The 20,879-nt window shown below is 50.0% G+C and overlaps 1 protein-coding gene across 1 annotated transcript in view; it reads right to left on the bottom strand.

Moving 5' to 3' along the window:
• Window positions 1-294: 294 nt before the first annotated feature.
• Window positions 295-20,879, bottom strand: part of Ahnak (AHNAK nucleoprotein) — a 34,291-nt gene continuing 13,706 nt past the window's right edge. The window contains exon 5 of the mRNA XM_090347537.1: window positions 295-19,696. Coding sequence (XP_090203663.1) covers window positions 1,172-19,696 — 18,525 coding nt within the window. The 3' untranslated portion in view covers window positions 295-1,171. The remainder of the gene's footprint in view (window positions 19,697-20,879) is intronic.

Genomic DNA, 20,879 nt, shown 5'->3' with positions numbered 1-20,879 from the left:
ACAAAAAAAAAAAAAAAACAGGAAAAGAAAAAAGAATGCCAGATGCTGTTGACTCATTCCTATAACCCTAGTGTAACTCTTATCTCTAACTCAAAGCCAGAAGTAGAGCTTTGGCTCAAGTGGTAGAGCACAAAGGTTCAGGGACAGCACCCAGGCCCTGAGTTCAAGCTCCAAAAGAAAAAAAAAATCACTAACAAAACTAGCAGTGGTAACTCCATGTGTCTTGACGCAACAGTCAAGGATGAGTAACCTGCCCTGACCCCACCCTGTCATCACAGAAAACAATGACACAGGTTATCAAGGTTAATAAACTTTTATTTGCCTCGTACAGCATCAATATTCTTACATTCTCAATTAATTTGCCATTAAAGTGCCAGAAATCATCTCGCTCATGATAGTATTTGTTAAAGGAAATCAGGACTAATGTCAAGAACATGGCAAGTCATATTCAGACGTTTCTCTTACAAAACACAGAATAGAAGCCCCTTGGTATTGACCTGGTGGAATAATCTGCAAACGCTCTAACTTCCTCTCACCCTGAGCACCAAACTGAAACCACCACCCCTGGAGAGAGAAAAAATCTATGCTAACGAGTTTGAGAAAAATACCCACACTCTGGCTGCCATGTCTCTCTCTGGTCATCTCTAGATATAACTATTTGAACAGATCAAATCTCAGGAGCGATTAAGTTCTGACCCCACCCACTGCCTTTTATCCCACCTTCTGTTACTAAGAATGCCCCCCAAAAGCTATTACAATGAAAAAGTGGGTTTCCCTTATCCCCAACACTAACAATGTTCAGTAAAAATGATAATAAACACACACACACAGATACACAAAGCTTGCTTAGTAAACAAGAGCTCTCAGCAGTCAAAGCAAAAACAAAAACAAAAACACCCTGAAATCTTTAAGGCAAATACTGTTGACTTGACCTGGGCTGAACTTGAAACTCCAGCTACCTGCAGGGTTCCAGGAGCCTAGAGGCAGTTGGTGTTTGGTTTTTGGTTTTGTTTTCAGCACTTGCCAAGGGCAGAGGCACAATCTTTGCATTATTGCTGAGGCTGTCGGGGTGTTTTTCTTTGGAGTTTATATACAAACACACCCAAGACTGACATACTCTCTCTTTTGTTTTATATATACATATATATATGTACACACATACAGAGACCCACTACTCTTTCTTGGTAGAAACGGCCAGTTCTACCTCTGGCAGCTGGATGCCAACCTTTGTCCCACTGTCATTACTAGAAGAAGAGGACAGTCGGGACTTCTTAGAGGCCAAGGACACACCACTCCCCTGTAACTTGCCTGTCTCCTCATCACTCCCAGTCACCTCATAGTGACCTTTGCTCTTTGACCCCAATCCACCAAAGGTACCAAATTTCAGCTTGCCATGCTTGCCTTTGACTTTGCCAGTTTCCAGGGACATTTCTCCACCTTCAAATTCCAAAGTCCCGGTGGGGGTAGAGGGTGCTGAGAACTCCCTCTCGTCGCTGAAGGAATTGGAGCGGTGCCCTGGTTTCCTACTTTTAAACAGGGAGAATTTGCCTTTGGGGGAGGAGGCTTCTGCTTGGGCATCTCCTTCCAGGGAACCCAGGCTGGCTTTGGAGCTTTTCAGGTCACCTTTAGACCCAGAGATGGATGCTTCTGGGGAGCTGGTGGCACCAGCTTTCCCTTTAGGCTTGGAGAAATTAAATTTGAGCATTTTGATTTTGGATTTCTTCAGTTTCACTTCCGATTCTTCCCATTCGCCTTCTCCAGCGCCTGCTTGCACATTGGCTTCTACTTTAGGGAAATGGACATCCACCCCTACTTCTCTGCCCACCAGCTCCCGGCCAGAGAAGGTAAACTTGGGTATCTTCATCTTGGGGAATGTAACTTTTCCAGATCCACTTTCCAAGTGAGGCCCACAAACACTCAGTCCAGGACCCTGGACTCCAATCTCACCTCCTTTCACGCCTCCTTCTACTTTTGGTCCTGAGAAATGAAGGCCCCCGGCAAACTTTGGCGCATCCAAGTTGAGCCCAGAGGAGCCCTTGACACCTATATGTCCTTCACCTAGGCTGATTTCTGGGGCACTAACAGTGCCTGCAACATCTATACCACCTTTGATTTTCGGGCCCTTCAAGTTGACACCGAAATCTGACTCCAGAGATGTGGTGGTAACGGAAGGCCCCTTTATGTTGATATCAGGAACCGTTCCATGGCAATCTAGCCCTGAACCCTTCAGATCGCCTTTGATTTCAGGACCCAAGACCTGCCCAGTTGGGAGTTGCACATTCACAGCCGGCAGGCCCACCTCGCAGCCAGACGCCTTTACTCCTGGCATCTGGACTTTTCCTTCGAGGCCAGGAAGACCCCCTCTGACAGAGAGGCCTTCTATGTCACCAGAGGCACCAAGGCTTCCTTTTACTTTTGGTCCTTCCACATTCAAGTCCATACCGGGTGCTGAGATCTGGGGCCCTTTCAGGTTCATACCCATGCCTGGCCTGGTGAGATCTCCAGAAACCTGTGGCCCCTTGAGATGAATGTCCAAGTCGGATCCTGGAGTAGAGATGTCAAAGTGGGGCAGATTCATTTGGGGAAATTTAATCCCACCTTCAGATGCCTCCAAGCTTAGATTGGGAGCACCTACAGATACTTTAGGGCACTTGATGTCACCAGACACAGCCAGATCTCCCTGTAGGCTTGGTCCCTGCAGCGTCAGATCTGATGCTCCAACACCACCTCCTCCCAGCTGTATCTTTCCACTGGCACTGCTCACGTCAAGCCCCGGGCCTTGCATCTTCACGCCGGGAATGGATGCAGCCAGGTCTCCTTTCAGACTTGGTCCTTTCAAGTTCAGGTCAAGGTCAGGCCCAGAGACGCTGGGCATAGAAAGGTTCACTGAAGGCAGATCTACGCCTGGACCCTTTAGTGAGACATCAGGCCCTCCAAACTTCATATCTGGTATGCTCAAGCCTCCTTCAAGAGAGGGTCCATGGGCATGGACCTCGGGTCCCCCACCTTCTATTTTCACGCCAGGCACACTGATCTTGGGCATTGAGAACTTGGGGAACTTGATTTTGGCATCAGGACCTTGCAGGTCTAGGTCCGGGCCTTGCATTCCCACACTGGGGACATCGCCCTGTATCTTTGGTCCTTTCAAGTTCATGTCCACATCAGGCAAAGAGACTTGAGGAGCAGAAATGCCAAAAGATGGTGTTTTGACTTTGGCCTCGACGCCTTTGATGTTGACATCAGGTGTGTCAAAATTGGCCTGTATGCTGGGTCCTTTCAGGTCTCCCTCAAGTTTTGGCCCTGAGAGTTCTACACTGGGCATCTTGAACTTTGGAGACTTCACTTTGACGTCGGGAGCTTCGATATGGATTCCCGGTGAAGAAATAGCCACATCAGTGGCCTGGATTTCACCCTCCATCTTGGGGCTTGGGAGAGGGGCCTCAGCTTTTAATTTAGGTGACTTAATGTCAAACTCAACATCTGGAAAGTACATTTTTCCAAACATAGTTTTCTTAGATTTGGGGGATTTCATGTCAGCCTTGAATGCAGCATCTGGCCCTGTGACACTGGCCTCCACCTCTGGGGCTTTCAGACTGGCGTCTATTTCACCCCCAGGCACATTTAAATCAAATCCTTGCTTTTTGGCTTTAATTTTAGGTCCGCTTATGTGAATTTTAGGCATCTTGAACTTACTTTTCTTGCCTTTGCCGCTGACGCTGACTTCAGGAGTCTCAACGTTCAGTTCTGCCTCAGGACCAGTCACCTCCAGCGAGGGTGACTTGATGTCAGCCTTTGGGCTTTTTGCACCAAAGCCAAACTTTGATTTCTTGTATTTAGAAATTTTCACATCTGGTCCCTCGATATTAATATCTGGGACCTCCATGTTCACATCTAAGCTTGGAGTTTCTAAATCGACTTTGGGTCCTTTCAGGTCAACTTCACCACCTTCTAATTTGGGGCCAGAAACTCCAATTTGGGGTGTCTTGAGATGCAAATCCACTTCTGGAAGAGTTACTTTAGGAGCAGATACATCCAGGGATGGCATCTTCAAATTAGGGCCACTGAGTTTGGCTTCAGGGCCTTTGAAATCCAGATTCGGACCTTGAAGATCTACCTCAGGCCCTTTGAAAGAACCTTCTATCTTAGGAACAGTCACATCAAAATCTCCTTTTACTTTGGGGCCCTTTAAATCCAGATCCACATCAGGCATGGAGATCTTGGGAGCCTTGATATTTATCTCGGGCATCTTGAACTTGGGGCCCTTCACTTTCACATCTGGAGCGTCAATGTTCACATCTGGACCCTCAAGGTCCACCTTGGGTCCTGAGACATCAAGGTCAGCCTTGGGCAGGTTCACATCCACCTCTGGACCCTCTCCTTTAAAGCCAGGCATGCTGAACTTGGGCATTTTCACCTTGGGCATCTTCAGGTGCCAGTCCGGGCCATGGACATCCACATCAGGGGCGTCAATGTCCACTTTAGGGCCTTTGATATCCACCTCAGGGCCTTTGAGGTCACCTTCTACTTTGGGCAAAGACACATCCATATCTCCCTTCACTTTAGGACCTTTCAGGCTTAAGTCAAGGTCAGGCATGGAGATCTTGGGGGCTTTGATGTTCATCTCAGGCATCTTGAACTTGGGGCCTTTCAGTTTTCCTTCTGGTCCTTCGATGTTAACGTCAGGCCCTTCAATGTCCACCTTGGGTCCCGACACATCAAGGTCAGCCTTGGGCAGGTTCACATCCACTTCTGGACCCTCTGCTTTGAAGCCAGGCATGCTGAACTTGGGCATTTTCATCTTGGGCATCTTCAGGTGCCAGTCTGGGCCTTGGACGTCCACACCAGGGGCGTTAATGTCCATCTTAGGTCCCTTTATATCAACCTCAGGGCCCTTGAGATCACCTTCGACTTTGGGCAGAGCCACATCCACATCTCCCTTCACTTTGGGACCTTTCAGGTGCAAATCAAAGTCAGGCATGGAGATCTTGGGGGCTTTGATGTTCATCTCAGGCATCTTGAACTTGGGACCTTTCAGTTTTCCTTCTGGTCCTTCGATGTTAACGTCAGGCCCCTCAATGTCCACCTTGGGTCCTGAGACATCAAGGTCGGCCTTGGGCAGGTTCACATCCACCTCTGGACCCTCTGCTTTGAAGCCAGGCATGCTGAACTTGGGCATTTTCATCTTGGGCATCTTCAGGTGCCAGTCTGGGCCATGGACATCCACATCTGGAACATTAACATCCACTTTGGGGCCCTTGATGTCCACCTCAGGGCCTTTGAGGTCACCTTCTACTTTGGGCAGAGACACATCCACATCGCCCTTCACCTTTGGCCCCTTCAGATTCAGGTCAACATCAGGCATGGAGATCTTGGGGGCCTTAAGATGCAGGTCAGGCATTTTAAACTTGGGGCCCTTCAGTTTGCCTTCTGGGCCATGAATGTCAACATCTGGCATTTCTAAATCCACACTGGGACCTGACACATCCATTTTGGGGCCTTTCAGATCTCCTTCCAGCTTGGGAATCGAAATGTCCATGTCTCCCTTTACCTTAGGTCCTTTCAAGTTCAGATCAATGTCACTCATGGAGATTTGTGGAGTTTTGAAATGAACATCAGGCATTTTAAATTTGGGACCTTTGAGTTTCCCTTCAGGACCTTCCAGGCGCACGTCAGGCCCATGTACGTCACCTTCTACTTTAGGTAATGAAAGGTCCACGTCTCCCTTGGCCTTTGGCCCTTTGAGATGTAAGTCAAAGTCAGGCATGGAAATCTTTGGAGCTTTGATATGCATGTCTGGCATTTTAAATTTAGCGCCCTTTAATTTTCCTTCTGGACCTTCAATATTTACATCAGGGCCCTTCATATCAATATCGGGACACTTTACGTCACCTTCCACCTTAGGCAGGGAGAGCTCTGCATCTCCCTTCACTTTGGGACCTTTCAGATGCAAGTCAAAGTCAGGCATGGAGATCTTGGGGGCTTTGATGTTCATCTCAGGCATCTTGAACTTGGGGCCCTTCACTTTCACATCTGGAGCGTCAATATTCACATCGGGACCCTCAAGGTCTACCTTGGGTCCCGACACATCGAGGTCAGCCTTGGGCAGGTTCACATCCACCTCGGGACCCTCTCCTTTAAAGCCAGGCATGCTGAACTTGGGCATTTTCACTTTGGGCATCTTCAGGTGCCAGTCTGGGCCATGGACATCCACATCTGGAACATCAACGTCCAATTTAGGGCCTTTGATGTCAACTTCAGGGCCTTTGAGGTCACCTTCTACTTTGGGCAGGGACACATCCACATCTCCCTTCACTTTGGGTCCTTTCAGATGCAAGTCAAAGTCAGGCATGGAGATCTTGGGGGCTTTGATGTTCATCTCAGGCATCTTGAACTTGGGGCCCTTCACTTTCACATCTGGAGCTTCAATGTTCACATCTGGACCCTCAATGTCCACCTTGGGTCCTGAGACATCAAGGTTGGCCTTGGGCAGGTTCACATCCACTTCTGGACCCTCTCCTTTGAAGCCAGGCACACTGAACTTGGGCATTTTTATCTTGGGCATCTTCAGGTGCCAGTCTGGGCCTTGGACGTCCACATCAGGGGCATCAATGTCCACTTTGGGGCCTTTGATGTCAACTTCAGGAACTTTCATCTCACCTTCTACTTTGGGCAGAGACACGTCCACATCTCCTTTCACCTTTGGCCCCTTCAGATTCAGATCAACGTCAGGCATGGAGATCTTGGGGGCCTTAAGATGCAGGTCAGGCATTTTAAACTTGGGGCCCTTCAGTTTGCCTTCTGGGCCATGAATGTCAACATCAGGCCCTTCAATGTCCACCTTGGGTCCTGAGACATCAAGATCAGCCTTGGGCAGGTTCACATCCACATCTGGACCCTCTGCTTTGAAGCCAGGCATGCTGAACTTGGGCATTTTCACTTTGGGCATCTTCAGGTGCCAGTCTGGGCCATGGACATCCACATCTGGAACATCAACGTCCACTTTAGGGCCTTTGATGTCAACTTCAGGGCCTTTGAGGTCACCTTCTACTTTGGGCAGGGACACATCCACATCTCCCTTCACTTTGGGTCCTTTCAGATGCAAGTCAAAGTCAGGCATGGAGATCTTGGGGGCTTTGATGTTCATCTCAGGCATCTTGAACTTGGGGCCCTTCACTTTCACATCTGGAGCTTCAATGTTCACATCTGGACCCTCAATGTCCACCTTGGGTCCTGACACATCAAGGTCGGCCTTGGGCAGGTTCACATCCACATCTGGACCCTCTGCTTTGAAGCCAGGCATGCTGAACTTGGGCATTTTCACCTTGGGCATCTTCAGGTGCCAGTCTGGGCCTTGGACGTCCACATCAGGGGCATCAATGTCCACTTTGGGGCCTTTGATATCAACTTCAGGAACTTTCATCTCACCTTCTACTTTGGGCAGAGACACGTCCACATCTCCTTTCACCTTTGGCCCCTTCAGATTCAGATCAACGTCAGGCATGGAGATCTTGGGGGCCTTAAGATGCAGGTCAGGCATTTTAAACTTGGGGCCCTTCAGTTTGCCTTCTGGGCCATGAATGTCAACATCAGGCCCTTCAATGTCCACCTTGGGTCCTGAGACATCAAGGTCGGCCTTGGGCAGGTTCACATCCACATCTGGACCCTCTGCTTTGAAGCCAGGCATGCTGAACTTGGGCATTTTCACCTTGGGCATCTTCAGGTGCCAGTCTGGGCCTTGGACGTCCATACCAGGGACGTCAATGTCCACTTTGGGGCCTTTGATGTCAACTTCAGGAACCTTCATCTCACCTTCTACTTTGGGCAGAGACACGTCCACATCACCCTTCACTTTTGGCCCCTTTAGATTCAGATCAACATCAGGCATGGAGATCTTGGGGGCCTTAAGATGCAGGTCAGGCATTTTAAACTTGGGGCCCTTCAGTTTGCCTTCTGGGCCATGAATGTCAACATCAGGCCCTTCAATGTCCACCTTGGGTCCTGAGACTTCAAGATCGGCCTTGGGCAGGTTCACATCCACTTCTGGACCCTCTCCTTTGAAGCCAGGCATGCTGAACTTGGGCATTTTCACCTTGGGCATCTTCAGGTGCCAGTCTGGGCCTTGGACGTCCACACTAGGGGCGTCAATGTCCACTTTGGGGCCTTTGATGTCAACTTCAGGAACTTTCATCTCACCTTCTACTTTGGGCAGAGACACGTCCACATCTCCTTTCACCTTTGGCCCCTTCAGATTCAGATCAACGTCAGGCATGGAGATCTTGGGGGCCTTAAGATGCAGGTCAGGCATTTTAAACTTGGGGCCCTTCAGTTTGCCTTCTGGGCCATGAATGTCAACATCAGGCCCTTCAATGTCCACCTTGGGTCCTGAGACTTCAAGATCAGCCTTGGGCAGGTTCACATCCACATCTGGACCCTCTGCTTTGAAGCCAGGCATGCTGAACTTGGGCATTTTCACCTTGGGCATCTTCAGGTGCCAATCTGGGCCTTGGACGTCCACATCAGGGGCATCAATGTCCACTTTGGCGCCTTTGATGTCAACTTCAGGAACCTTCATCTCACCTTCTACTTTGGGCAGAGACACGTCCACATCTCCCTTCACTTTGGGACCTTTCAGATTAAGATCAATGTCTGGCATGGAGATCTTGGGGGCTTTGATGTTCATCTCAGGCATCTTGAACTTGGGGCCCTTCACTTTCACATCTGGAGCTTCTACATTCACATCTGGAACATCAATGTCCACCTTGGGTCCCGACACATCAAGATCAGCCTTGTGCAGGTTCATGTCCACCTCTGGACCCTCTGCTTTGAAGCCAGGCATGCTGAACTTGGGCATTTTCACCTTGGGCATCTTCAGGTGCCAGTCTGGGCCTTGGACGTCCACATCAGGGGCGTCAATGTCCACTTTGGGGCCTTTGATGTCAACTTCAGGAACCTTCATCTCACCTTCTACTTTGGGCAGAGACACATCCACATCGCCCTTCACTTTGGGACCTTTCAGATTAAGATCAATGTCTGGCATGGAGATCTTGGGGGCTTTGATGTTCATCTCAGGCATCTTGAACTTGGGACCTTTCAGTTTTCCTTCTGGTCCTTTGATGTCAACATCAGGCCCCTCAATGTCCACCTTGGGTCCTGAGACATCCAGGTCAGCCTTGGGCAGGTTCACATCCACCTCTGGACCCTCTCCTTTGAAGCCAGGCATGCTGAACTTGGGCATTTTCATCTTGGGCATTTTCAGGTGCCAGTCTGGGCCATGGACGTCCACATCTGGGGCATTGATATCCATTTTGGGGCCTTTGATGTCGATGTCTGGGCCTTTTAAATCCCCTTCAATCTTGGGAAGGGAAACATCCACACCGCCCCCTATCTTGGGCCCCTTCAAGTTTAAATCTATATCAGGCATTGAAATTTTGGGAGTCTTGAGGTGCATCTCTGGCATCTTAAATCTGGGTCCCTTCACTTTACCTTCTGGACCTTCAATGTTAATATCTGGAGGGTCAATGTCCACTTTGGGTCCCTTGATGTCCACTTCAGGGACCTTTATCTCACCTTCTACTTTTGGCAAAGACACATCTACATCACCCTTTATTTTGGGGCCCTTCAAATTTAGATCAAAGTCAGGCATGGAGATTTTGGGGGCCTTGATGTTCATCTCAGGCATCTTGAACTTGGGGCCCTTCACTTTCACATCTGGAGCTTCTACATTCACATCTGGACCCTCAATGTCCACCTTGGGTCCTGAGACATCAAGGTCGGCCTTGGGCAGGTTCACATCCACCTCTGGACCCTCTGCTTTGAAGCCAGGCATGCTGAACTTGGGCATTTTCACTTTGGGCATCTTCAGGTGCCAGTCTGGGCCATGGACGTCCACATCTGGAGCATCGAGGTCCACTTTGGGGCCTTTGATATCAACTTCAGGAACCTTCATCTCACCTTCTACTTTGGGCAGAGACACGTCCACATCACCTTTCAATTTGGGAGCCTTCAGGTTTAAGTCAATATCTGGCATGGAGATCTTGGGGGCTTTGATGTTCATCTCAGGCATCTTGAACTTGGGACCTTTTATGCTTCCCTCTGCACCCTCCACATTGAGTACGGGAGCCTCAATATTCATGCTGGGACCTTCTATGTTGAGGTCTCCTTTAGGTAAATCCACAGCCACCTCAGGCCCTTCTGCTTTTATTCCAGGTACACTGAACTTGGGCATTTTCATCTTGGGCATTTTCACGTTCCAGTCTGGACCATGAACGTTGACATCTGGGGCGCTGACATGGACTTCTGGAGCCTCCACATCCAATTTTGGAGCTTTCAAGTCACCTTCTAAGTGAGGACCCGTGACATCTAAGTCACCTTTGACCTTGGGCCCTTTCAAATTGAGTTCCACGTCAGGCATAGAAACTTTGGGGGATGAAATGCTGAGGAAGGGCATCTTGAACTTGGAGCCTTTTGCTTTTCCGTGGACCTCGAGTTCAGGAGCATTAATATCAACTTTTGGACCTGTTACATCTATGTCTGGCTTTTTCACTTTGACATCCACCTCGGGTGTCTGACCTTTGGGGACTGAAAAATTAAATTTGGGAAGCTTGAAGCGAGATTTCTTTGATTTGCCTTCAATATTCACTTTGGGACCAGAAATGTCCACTTCAGGGCCCTTGAGATCCAATTTGGGAGTTTTCATGTCACCCTCCAGTTTGGGTCCAGAGATATCCACATCACCCTTCAGCTTTGAGCCTTTCAAATTCAAGTCAATGTCCGGCATGGAGATCTTGGGCATATTCACGTGCGTGTCAGGCATCTTCAGTTTGGGGCCTTTTAATTTGCCCTCGGGGCCATGAATGTCAACATCAAGAGCTTCTAAATCTACTTTTGGGCCTTTTATGTCAAGACTAGGTGCTTTCAAATCACCCTCCACGTTGGGAAGGGAAATATCCACATCTCCTTTCACTTTGGGACCTTTCAGATTAAGATCCATATCTGGCATGGAGATCTTGGGGGCTTTGATGTTCATCTCAGGCATCTTGAACTCGGGGCCCTTCACTTTCACATCTGGAGCGTCAATAGTCACATCTGGAACATTAAGGTCCACCTTGGGTCCCGACACATCAAGGTCGGCCTTGGGCAGGTTCACGTCCACTTCTGGACCCTCTGCTTTGAAGCCAGGCATGCTGAACTTGGGCATTTTCACTTTGGGCATCTTCAGGTGCCAGTCTGGGCCTTGGACGTCCACATCAGGGGCATCAATGTCCACTTTGGGGCCTTTGATGTCAACTTCAGGAACCTTCATCTCACCTTCTACTTTGGGCAGAGACACGTCCACATCGCCCTTCACTTTGGGTCCTTTCAGATTAAGATCAAAGTCAGGCATGGAGATCTTGGGGGCTTTGATGTTCATCTCAGGCATCTTGAACTTGGGGCCTTTCAGTTTTCCTTCTGGTCCTTCGATGTTAACGTCAGGCCCTTCAATGTCCACCTTGGGTCCTGAGACATCAAGGTCAGCCTTGGGCAGGTTCACATCCACCTCGGGACCCTCTGCTTTGAAGCCAGGCATGCTGAACTTGGGCATTTTCATCTTGGGCATCTTCAGGTGCCAGTCTGGGCCTTGGACATCCACATCAGGGGCATCAATGTCCACTTTAGGCCCCTTGATGTCCACATCTGGCACTTTCATTTCACCTTCTACTTTGGGCATGGAGACATCCACATCTCCCTTCACTTTGGGACCTTTCAGGTGCAAATCAAAGTCAGGCATGGAGATCTTGGGGGCTTTGATGTTCATCTCAGGCATCTTGAACTTGGGACCTTTCAGTTTTCCTTCTGGTCCTTCGATGTTAACGTCAGGCCCCTCAATGTCCACCTTGGGTCCTGAGACATCAAGGTCGGCCTTGGGCAGGTTCACATCCACCACTGGACCCTCTGCTTTGAAGCCAGGCATGCTGAACTTGGGCATTTTCACCTTGGGCATCTTCAGGTGCCAGTCTGGGCCTTGGACGTCCACATCAGGGGCATCAATATCCACTTTGGGGCCTTTGATGTCAACTTCAGGAACCTTCATCTCACCTTCTACTTTGGGCAGAGACACGTCCACATCTCCCTTCACTTTGGGACCTTTCAGATTAAGATCAAAGTCAGGCATGGAGATCTTGGGGGCTTTGATGTTCATCTCAGGCATCTTGAACTTGGGACCTTTCAGTTTTCCCTCTGGTCCTTCGATGTTAACGTCAGGCCCCTCAATGTCCACCTTGGGTCCTGAGACATCAAGGTCAGCCTTGGGCAGGTTCACGTCCACCTCGGGGCCCTCTGCTCTGAAGCCAGGCATGCTGAACTTGGGCATTTTCATCTTGGGCATCTTCAGGTGCCAGTCTGGGCCATGAATCTCAGGAGCATTCACATCTACTTTAGGGCCCTTGATGTCCACATCTGGCACAGTCACATCCACATCCCCCTTAACTTTAGGGCCTTTTAGATTCAGATCAACATCAGGCATAGAAATATTAGGTGCTTTGAAATGGACATCTGGCATCTTGAACTTGGGGCCTTTCAGTTTACCCTCTGGTCCTTCAATGTCCATGTCTGGGCCACTGATGTCCACCTGTGGCCCTTTGAGGTCTGCTTCTACTTTAGGAACATCTATGCCTACTTCTGCTTTTGTCTTGGAACCTTTCAAATGTAGATCAATGTCTGGCATGGATATTTTAGGAGTTTTAAAGTGCATGTCTGGCATTTTGAACTTAGGACTTTTCCATTTGCCTTCTGGACCTTCCACAGCTACTTCTGGCATATCAACATCCAATTTGGGGACCTTGACATCTAGTTCGGGACCTTTGAAGTCTCCCTCAAGTTTTGGAGCTGAAGCATCAATGTCCCCTTTGATTTTAGGACCCTTTAAATTGAAATCCACATCAGGCATGGAGATCTTGGGGGTCTTGAAATGCATCTCAGGCATCTTAAACTTAGGGCCCTTCAGCTTCCCCTCTGGCCCTTCAATAGCCACATCTGGACCTTCAATGTCCACCTTGGGTCCTGACACATCAAGGTCAGCTTTGGGCAGGTTCACATCCACCTCAGGGCCCTCTGCTTTGAAGCCAGGCATGCTGAACTTGGGCATTTTCATCTTGGGCATCTTCAGGTGCCAGTCTGGGCCTTGGACGTCCATATCTGGGGCCTTGATGTCCACTTTAGGGCCTTTGATGTCCACATCTGGCACTTTCATTTCACCTTCTACTTTGGGCACAGTCACATCCATGTCCCCCTTGACCTTGGGGCCTTTCAGATGTAAGTCCACATCAGGCATGGAGATCTTGGGGGTCTTGAAATGCATGTCTGGCATCTTGAACTTGGGGCCCTTCAGCTTTGCATCGGGACATTCCAGATCAACATCAGGCACTTCCACGTCCACACCAGGAGCTTTCAGATCTCCCTCCAGTTTTGGTACAGACACATCCACATCACCTTTGACCTTGGGGCCTTTCAAGTGCAAGTCCACATCAGGCATGGAGATCTTGGGGGCCTTGAAATGCATGTCTGGCATCTTGAACTTGGGGCCCTTCAGCTTTGCATCGGGACATTCCAGATCAACATCAGGCACTTCCACGTCCACACTAGGAGCTTTCAGATCTCCCTCCAGTTTTGGTACAGACACATCCACATCACCTTTGACCTTGGGGCCTTTCAAGTGCAAGTCCACATCAGGCATGGAGATCTTGGGGGCCTTGAAATGCATGTCTGGCATCTTGAACTTGGGGCCCTTCAGCTTTGCATCGGGACATTCCAGATCAACATCAGGCACTTCCACGTCCACACTAGGAGCTTTCAGATCTCCCTCCAGTTTTGGTACAGACACATCCACATCACCTTTGACCCTGGGGCCTTTCAAGTGTAAGTCCACATCAGGCATGGAGATCTTGGGGGTCTTGAAATGCATCTCAGGCATCTTAAACTTGGGGCCCTTCAGCTTCCCCTCTGGCCCTTCAATAGCCACATCTGGACCTTCAATGTCCACCTTGGGTCCTGACACATCAAGGTCAGCTTTGGGCAGGTTCACATCCACCTCAGGGCCCTCTGCTTTGAAGCCAGGCATGCTGAACTTGGGCATTTTCATCTTGGGCATCTTCAGGTGCCAGTCTGGGCCGTGGACGTCCACATCTGGGGCACTGACGTCCACTTTAGGCCCCTTGATGTCCACATCCGGCACTTTCATTTCACCTTCTACTTTGGGCACAGTCACATCCATGTCCCCCTTAACCTTGGGGCCTTTCAAGTGCAAGTCCACATCAGGCATGGAGATCTTGGGGGCCTTGAAATGCATGTCTGGCATCTTGAACTTGGGGCCCTTCAGCTTTGCATCGGGACATTCCAGATCAACATCAGGCACTTCCACGTCCACACTAGGAGCTTTCAGATCTCCCTCCAGTTTTGGTACAGACACATCCACATCACCTTTGACCTTGGGGCCTTTCAAGTGCAAGTCCACATCAGGCATGGAGATCTTGGGGGTCTTGAAATGCATGTCTGGCATCTTGAACTTGGGGCCCTTCAGCTTTGCATCGGGACATTCCAGATCAACATCAGGCACTTCCACGTCCACACCAGGAGCTTTAATATCAACCTGTGGGCCTCTGAGATCCCCTTCCATTTCCGGCACAGAAGCATCTATTTCTCCTTTCAGTTTGGGTCCCTTCAAATTCAAGTCCACATCTGGCATAGATATTTTCGGAGCTTTGATATTCAACTTGGGCATCTTAAACTTGGGGCCCTTCAGCTTCCCCTCTGGCCCTTCAATAGCCACATCTGGACCTTCGATGTCCACCTTGGGTCCTGACACATCAAGGTCAGCCTTGGGCAGGTTCACATCCACCTCAGGGCCCTCTGCTTTGAAGCCAGGCATGCTGAACTTGGGCATTTTCATCTTGGGCATCTTCAGGTGCCAGTCTGGGCCTTGGACGTCCACATCTGGGGCCTTGATGTCCACTTTAGGGCCTTTGATGTCCACATCTGGCACTTTCATTTCACCTTCTACTTTGGGCACAGTCACATCCATGTCCCCCTTGACCTTGGGGCCTTTCAGATGTAAGTCCACATCAGGCATGGAGACCTTGGGGGTCTTGAAGTGCATGTCTGGCATCTTGAACTTGGGGCCCTTCAGCTTCCCTTCTGGACATTCAATGTCAATATCCCCAATATCCACATCCATTTTAGGGGCTTTCACGTCAATTTCGGGACCTTTCAAGCTTCCTTCCACTTTGGGAAGGGACACATCAACATCGCCTTTCAGTTTAGGCGCTTTCAGATTCAGGCCAACATCAGGCATGGAGATTTTGTGTGTCTGTATGTTCATGCTTGGCATCTTGAACTTGGGACCCTTCACTTTCACATCTGGAGCTTCTACATTCACATCTGGAACATCAATGTCCACCTTGGGTCCTGAGACATCAAGGTCAGCCTTGGGCAGGTTCACGTCCACCTCTGGACCCTCTGCTTTGAAGCCAGGCATGCTAAACTTGGGCATTTTCACTTTGGGCATCTTCAGGTGCCAGTCTGGGCCATGGACGTCCACATCTGGTGCATTAATGTCCATTTTGGGGCCTTTGATGTCTATAGCAGGAGCTTTTATCTCTCCTTCTACTTTTGGAATTGTCACGCCATGATCTCCTTTCACTTTAGGACCTTTCAAATGTAAGCCAACATCTGGCATGGAGATCTTCTGAGGCTTTATGTGCATTTCTGGCAGCTTAAATTTGGGACCTTTCAGTTTTGCATCTGGAGCTTCAATATTCACATCTGGACCTTCAATGTCCACCTTGGGTCCCGACACATCAAGGTCAGCCTTGGGCAGGTTCACGTCTACCTCTGGACCCTCTGCTTTGAAGCCAGGCATGCTGAACTTGGGCATTTTCACCTTGGGCATCTTCAGGTGCCAGTCTGGGCCTTGGACGTCCACATCAGGGACGTCAATGTCCACTTTGGGGCCTTTGATGTCAACTTCAGGAACCTTCATCTCACCTTCTACTTTGGGCAGAGACACGTCCACATCGCCCTTCACTTTGGGACCTTTCAGATTAAGATCAATGTCAGGCATGGAGATCTTGGGGGCTTTGATGTTCATCTCAGGCATCTTGAACTTGGGGCCTTTCAGTTTTCCTTCTGGTCCTTCGATGTTAACGTCAGGCCCTTCAATGTCCACCTTGGGTCCTGAGACATCAAGGTCAGCCTTGGGCAGGTTCACATCCACCTCAGGGCCCTCTGCTTTGAAGCCAGGCATGCTGAACTTGGGCATTTTTATCTTGGGCATCTTCAGGTGCCAGTCTGGACCTTGAACATCCACATCTGGGGCCTTGATGTCCACTTTAGGGCCTTTGATGTCCACATCTGGCACTTTCATTTCACCTTCTAGTTTGGGCACAGTCACATCCATGTCCCCCTTGACCTTGGGGCCTTTCAGATGTAAGTCTACATCAGGCATGGAGACCTTGGGGGTCTTGAAGTGCATGTCTGGCATCTTGAACTTGGGGCCCTTCAGCTTCCCTTCAGGGCCTTCCAGGCTTACATCTGGAACATCAATGCCTACTTTGGGTCCTGACACATCAATGTCAGCCTTGGGAAGGTTCACATCCACATCTGGACCTTCGCCTTTGAGGCTGGGCACACTGAACTTGGGCATTTTCATCTTGGGCATTTTCAGGCTCCAGTCTGAACCTTCCACATCCGGTGCTTTAATGTCTACCTTGGGCCCTTTGATGTCGACATCTGGAACTTTTACTTCCCCTTCTATTTTTGGTGCAGACACATCTAGATTTCCTTTCAATTTTGGTCCTTTGAGATCCAGATCAACATCTGGCAGAGACATCTTTGGAGCCTTGAAATGCATTTCAGGCATCTTAAACTTGGGGCCTTTCAACTTCCCTTCTGGTCCTTCAAGGCTGAGATCTGGAGCACTAATGTCTAGCTTTGGTGCAGAAATGTCCATGTCGGCTTTGGGCAGGTTCACATCAATTTCCGGGCCCTCTCCTTTGAGGCTGGGCTTGGTGAACTTTGGCATTTTAATCTTGGGCATCTTCAAGCTCCAATCTGGACCTTGGACGTCAACATCTGGAACACTGACATCTACTCTGGGGCCTTTCAGGTCTCCTTCCAGCTTTGGCGCCGTGACATCGTAGTCTCCCTTTACCTTGGGACTTTTCATATGCAAATCCACATCAGGCATGGAGATCTTGGGGGCTTTGATGTTCACGTCAGGCATCTTGATCTTGGGCCCTTGCAGTTTCCCATCCGGACCTTCAATGTTCACATCCGGGCCTTCAATGTCCAGCTTGGGTCCCGATACATCAAGGTCGGCCTTGGGCAGGTTCACATCCACATCCGGACCCTCTGCTCTGAAGCCAGGCATGCTGAACTTGGGCATTTTCATCTTGGGCATCTTCAAGTGCCAGTCTGGACCTTGGACATCCACATCTGGAGCCTCAATATCAATTTTGGCACTCTTAAGTTCAACATCAGGAACTTTAATGTCACCTTCAGGCCTTGGAACTGTGACATCATATGTTCCCTTGGCACTAGGGCCTTTCAAATGTAAGTCCACATCTGGCACCGAGATCTTGGGGGCTTTGATGTTCATCTCAGGCATTTTAAACTTAGGCCCTTTCAGTTTTCCTTCCGGTCCCTCGAGGCTCACATCGGGAGCGCTACCCTCTACCTTGGGCCCAGAAATGTCCACGTCTACCTTGGGCAGGTTCACATCCACTTCAGGACCCTCTGCTTTGAGCCCTGGCACACTGAACTTGGGCATTTTCATCTTGGGCATCTTCAGATGCCAGTCTGGGCCCTGAACGTCCACATCTGGGCCAGCAATGTCCACTTGGGGACCTTTCAAGTCTCCCTCAAGCTTTGGAACTGTTATGTCATACTCCTTTCCCTTTGTACCTTTCACACTCAGGTCCACATCAGGCATGGAGATCTTTGGTGTCTTGACACTTACTTCAGGCAGCTTAACACCAGGGCCTTTAAGTTTGCCCCCCAGACCTTCCACACTGACATCTGGAGTTTCTACCCTGACCTTGGGCCCTGAAATACTGGCGTCTCCTTTGGGTAGAGTCACATCTAGATCGGGGCCTTCCCCTTTGATCCCTGCAAAGCTGAACTTGGGCATTTTCAGGTTCCATTCTGGACCATGAGCTTCTACAGCTGGGGCACTGACATCCACCTGGGGCCCTTTGATGCCCACTTCGGGAACTTTGACTTTCCCTTCGACTTTTGGAAGGGTGACCTCTACACCCCCTTTCCCTTTCGGGGCAGCCACATTCAGGTCGACATCTGCCATGGAGATCCGACATGTGCCTGGTTTCCCAGAAAGACCACCTAGCTTGGGGCCTGTCAGGGTACCCTCTAGGCCTGCTGTCTCTATCTCCACTTTGGAGCCTTTAACTGCCACTTGAGGGCCTTTAACATCACCTTTCACCTCCGGAACCGGGATCTTAATGTCTCCTTTCAGTTTCGGGGACCTGAGGCTCAGGTCTACATCCTGCATGGAGATTTTGGGTTTCTGAACGATCATCTCAGGCGTCTTGACTTTGACCCCCTTCCCTTCTAGCCCACCAGCAGCAATCTCAGGCAAGCTGACATTCCCAGACACCCCAGAAAGAGTCACTTCACCTGTGGGCAGTGTCACATCCACCCCTGCTCCCGCTCCCTTGGATCCTGCTACAGAGAATGTAGGGACTTTCATCTTGGGCATGCTCAGTTTGCCCTCGGGCCCATGGATGTCAACACTGGGGGCTTGAACGTCCACCCTGGGGCCAGCGAGCCCACCCTCAATTTGGGGAGCGGAGACATCTATCCCTATGCTCCCCTGGGCCTTAGCACCTTTCAGGCCTAAGTCACCCTCAAGAGATGGTCCAGTGAGCTGGGGGCCCGTCAGCTTTCCCTCGTGCCCCTTGATACTGACGGAGGGTGCCTGGACTTCCAGGTGAGGCTCCTGGATTGCCCCACTCACCGTCAGGCCTGGCTTGCTGCCCTTGTGCCCCATGGAGAATTCAGGTGCAGAAACATTCAGCCCTACCTCGGGTGCCTGGGCGCCAGGCCCTGTGGAGATACCAAATGTGGGCATCTTCATGGTAGGAATTTTAATTTTCCCACTGTCACCACTCTGGAGGGAGGGGCCCTGTACTTCCACCATCCCACCCCCCACGGAGGACGAAAGGCCCACTCCTGGAACTCGAACCTCTCCTTTGTCACCCTTTGCACTGACATGGACGCCCGGACTTCCCACCTTGATTCCAGGCACAGTGACCTGGAGTTTTGAGTGGCCAGTACTCTGAAGCTCTGGTCCCGAGGCGGAAATGGCTCCTGACTGGATGTCAAGGGCAGAGCCTGTGGTTGGAGAGGCTGCCCCCGGTCCCGAGGGAAGTCTAATCACTGTCTTTCCAGGCTGGGCCTCTACATCCACCGTAGAGATTTCTGTCACTTCATGCTTTGGAATCTTGATCATAAACTCAGGGCTGCTGATGTCAATATCTTTGGCTCCTTCCGGGCCAGTCACATCGACAGTGTAGGCTGTGACCTTTCGGGTCACTGTAATGGTACGGCTTTGCATCTCCCCAAGGTCCCCTTCCACTCCATCCTCTGACCTCAGCCGAGGCTTGATCTTGGTGGTGTAGATACGCTGGTATTCTTCATCATCCCCGCTCTGCAGAAAGACAAGCCCGGCAGAAGTTGCTGCACAGTCTGCCCAACCTGGCAGAAACCTGGCCACAGCCCAGCCGTTAACACACAGAATTGCCTGTTTCCCAAAGAATCTAGGACCATAAGAGAGGGCCAGGAAGCTTCCTGGGCTAAAGCATGAGAGACTGAAGAAAGAGGGAGATTGACAGCCGTATCACAGGAACATGCAGAAATAATTGGGGCTCATTGATACAAATGGAAGTCATGGGAAGAGATGGGCTGGGTGTGTTCAGGCTCCTGAAGTGTGCCCTCTAGGGAGGGATTCTGAAAGTGAGGAGGGGTTCCAAACAACCTGTCCCAGGAACCCATTCCGATTCATACCTGAGTGTTCAACTCTCCACTTGCTGACTTCTTTCTTTTCATCAAGGCCTCCCAGAGCCCTTTTCACTTTGGAAAGCATTTGGTAAGCCTAAGAGCACGGCTGTGCTTACATTACACTTCCCCTCTGAAGCTCTGCCACGTGTTCAATGAACAAGTGACCAAGACTAGAGAGGCAGCCCTGCGAGCATGGCACTGCCCAGCCTCTGACTCACTCAATGATCTCTGGCCTCTGTGAGAAGGAAAATGATATCGGTGAGGCAGAGGCAGAGGTGGCCAGCAGAGGAATCATTTCAAAGACTGGTGCAGGCTGGCGGTGTGACTCACATGGTAGAATACTTGACTATTGAGCAAGAGATCCTGAGTTCAAATCCCAGTACTGGAAGTCTTTAACTTCCCTGCATTAAAGATCTCTCTCTCTTTTTCTCTCTCTCATCTGTCTTTTCTCTCTCTATTAAGCTCCTTGCTCTGCCACTTAAAAAGAAAAGAAAGAGGGGCCGGGAGTTTAGCCTAGTGGTAGAGTGCTTGCCTAGCATGCACGAAGACCCCGGTTCGATTCCTTGGTACCACATACATAGAAAAAAGCCAGAAATGGTGCTGAGGCTCAAGTGGTAGAGCTCTAGCCTTGAGAAAGTCCAAGGACAGTGCTCAGGCCCTCAACTCAAGCCCACGACTGGCAAAAAAAAGAAAAGAAAGAAAAAGAAAACCACAGAACTACCCCCCCACATGGGAAAAAAAAAACTCTCAGGGATTACATACCTGTCATCCTAGCTACTCAAGAAGCTGAGCTCTAAGGAGCAAGGTTTGAAACCAGCCTGGGCAGGAAAGTC

This window comes from Megascapheus bottae, chromosome 16 (genome assembly GCF_031878675.1).
Source record: "Megascapheus bottae isolate mThoBot1 chromosome 16, mThoBot2.hap1, whole genome shotgun sequence".
Classification (NCBI taxonomy): domain Eukaryota; kingdom Metazoa; phylum Chordata; class Mammalia; order Rodentia; family Geomyidae; genus Megascapheus; species Megascapheus bottae.
This window is presented reverse-complemented; position numbering and strand designations above follow the sequence as displayed.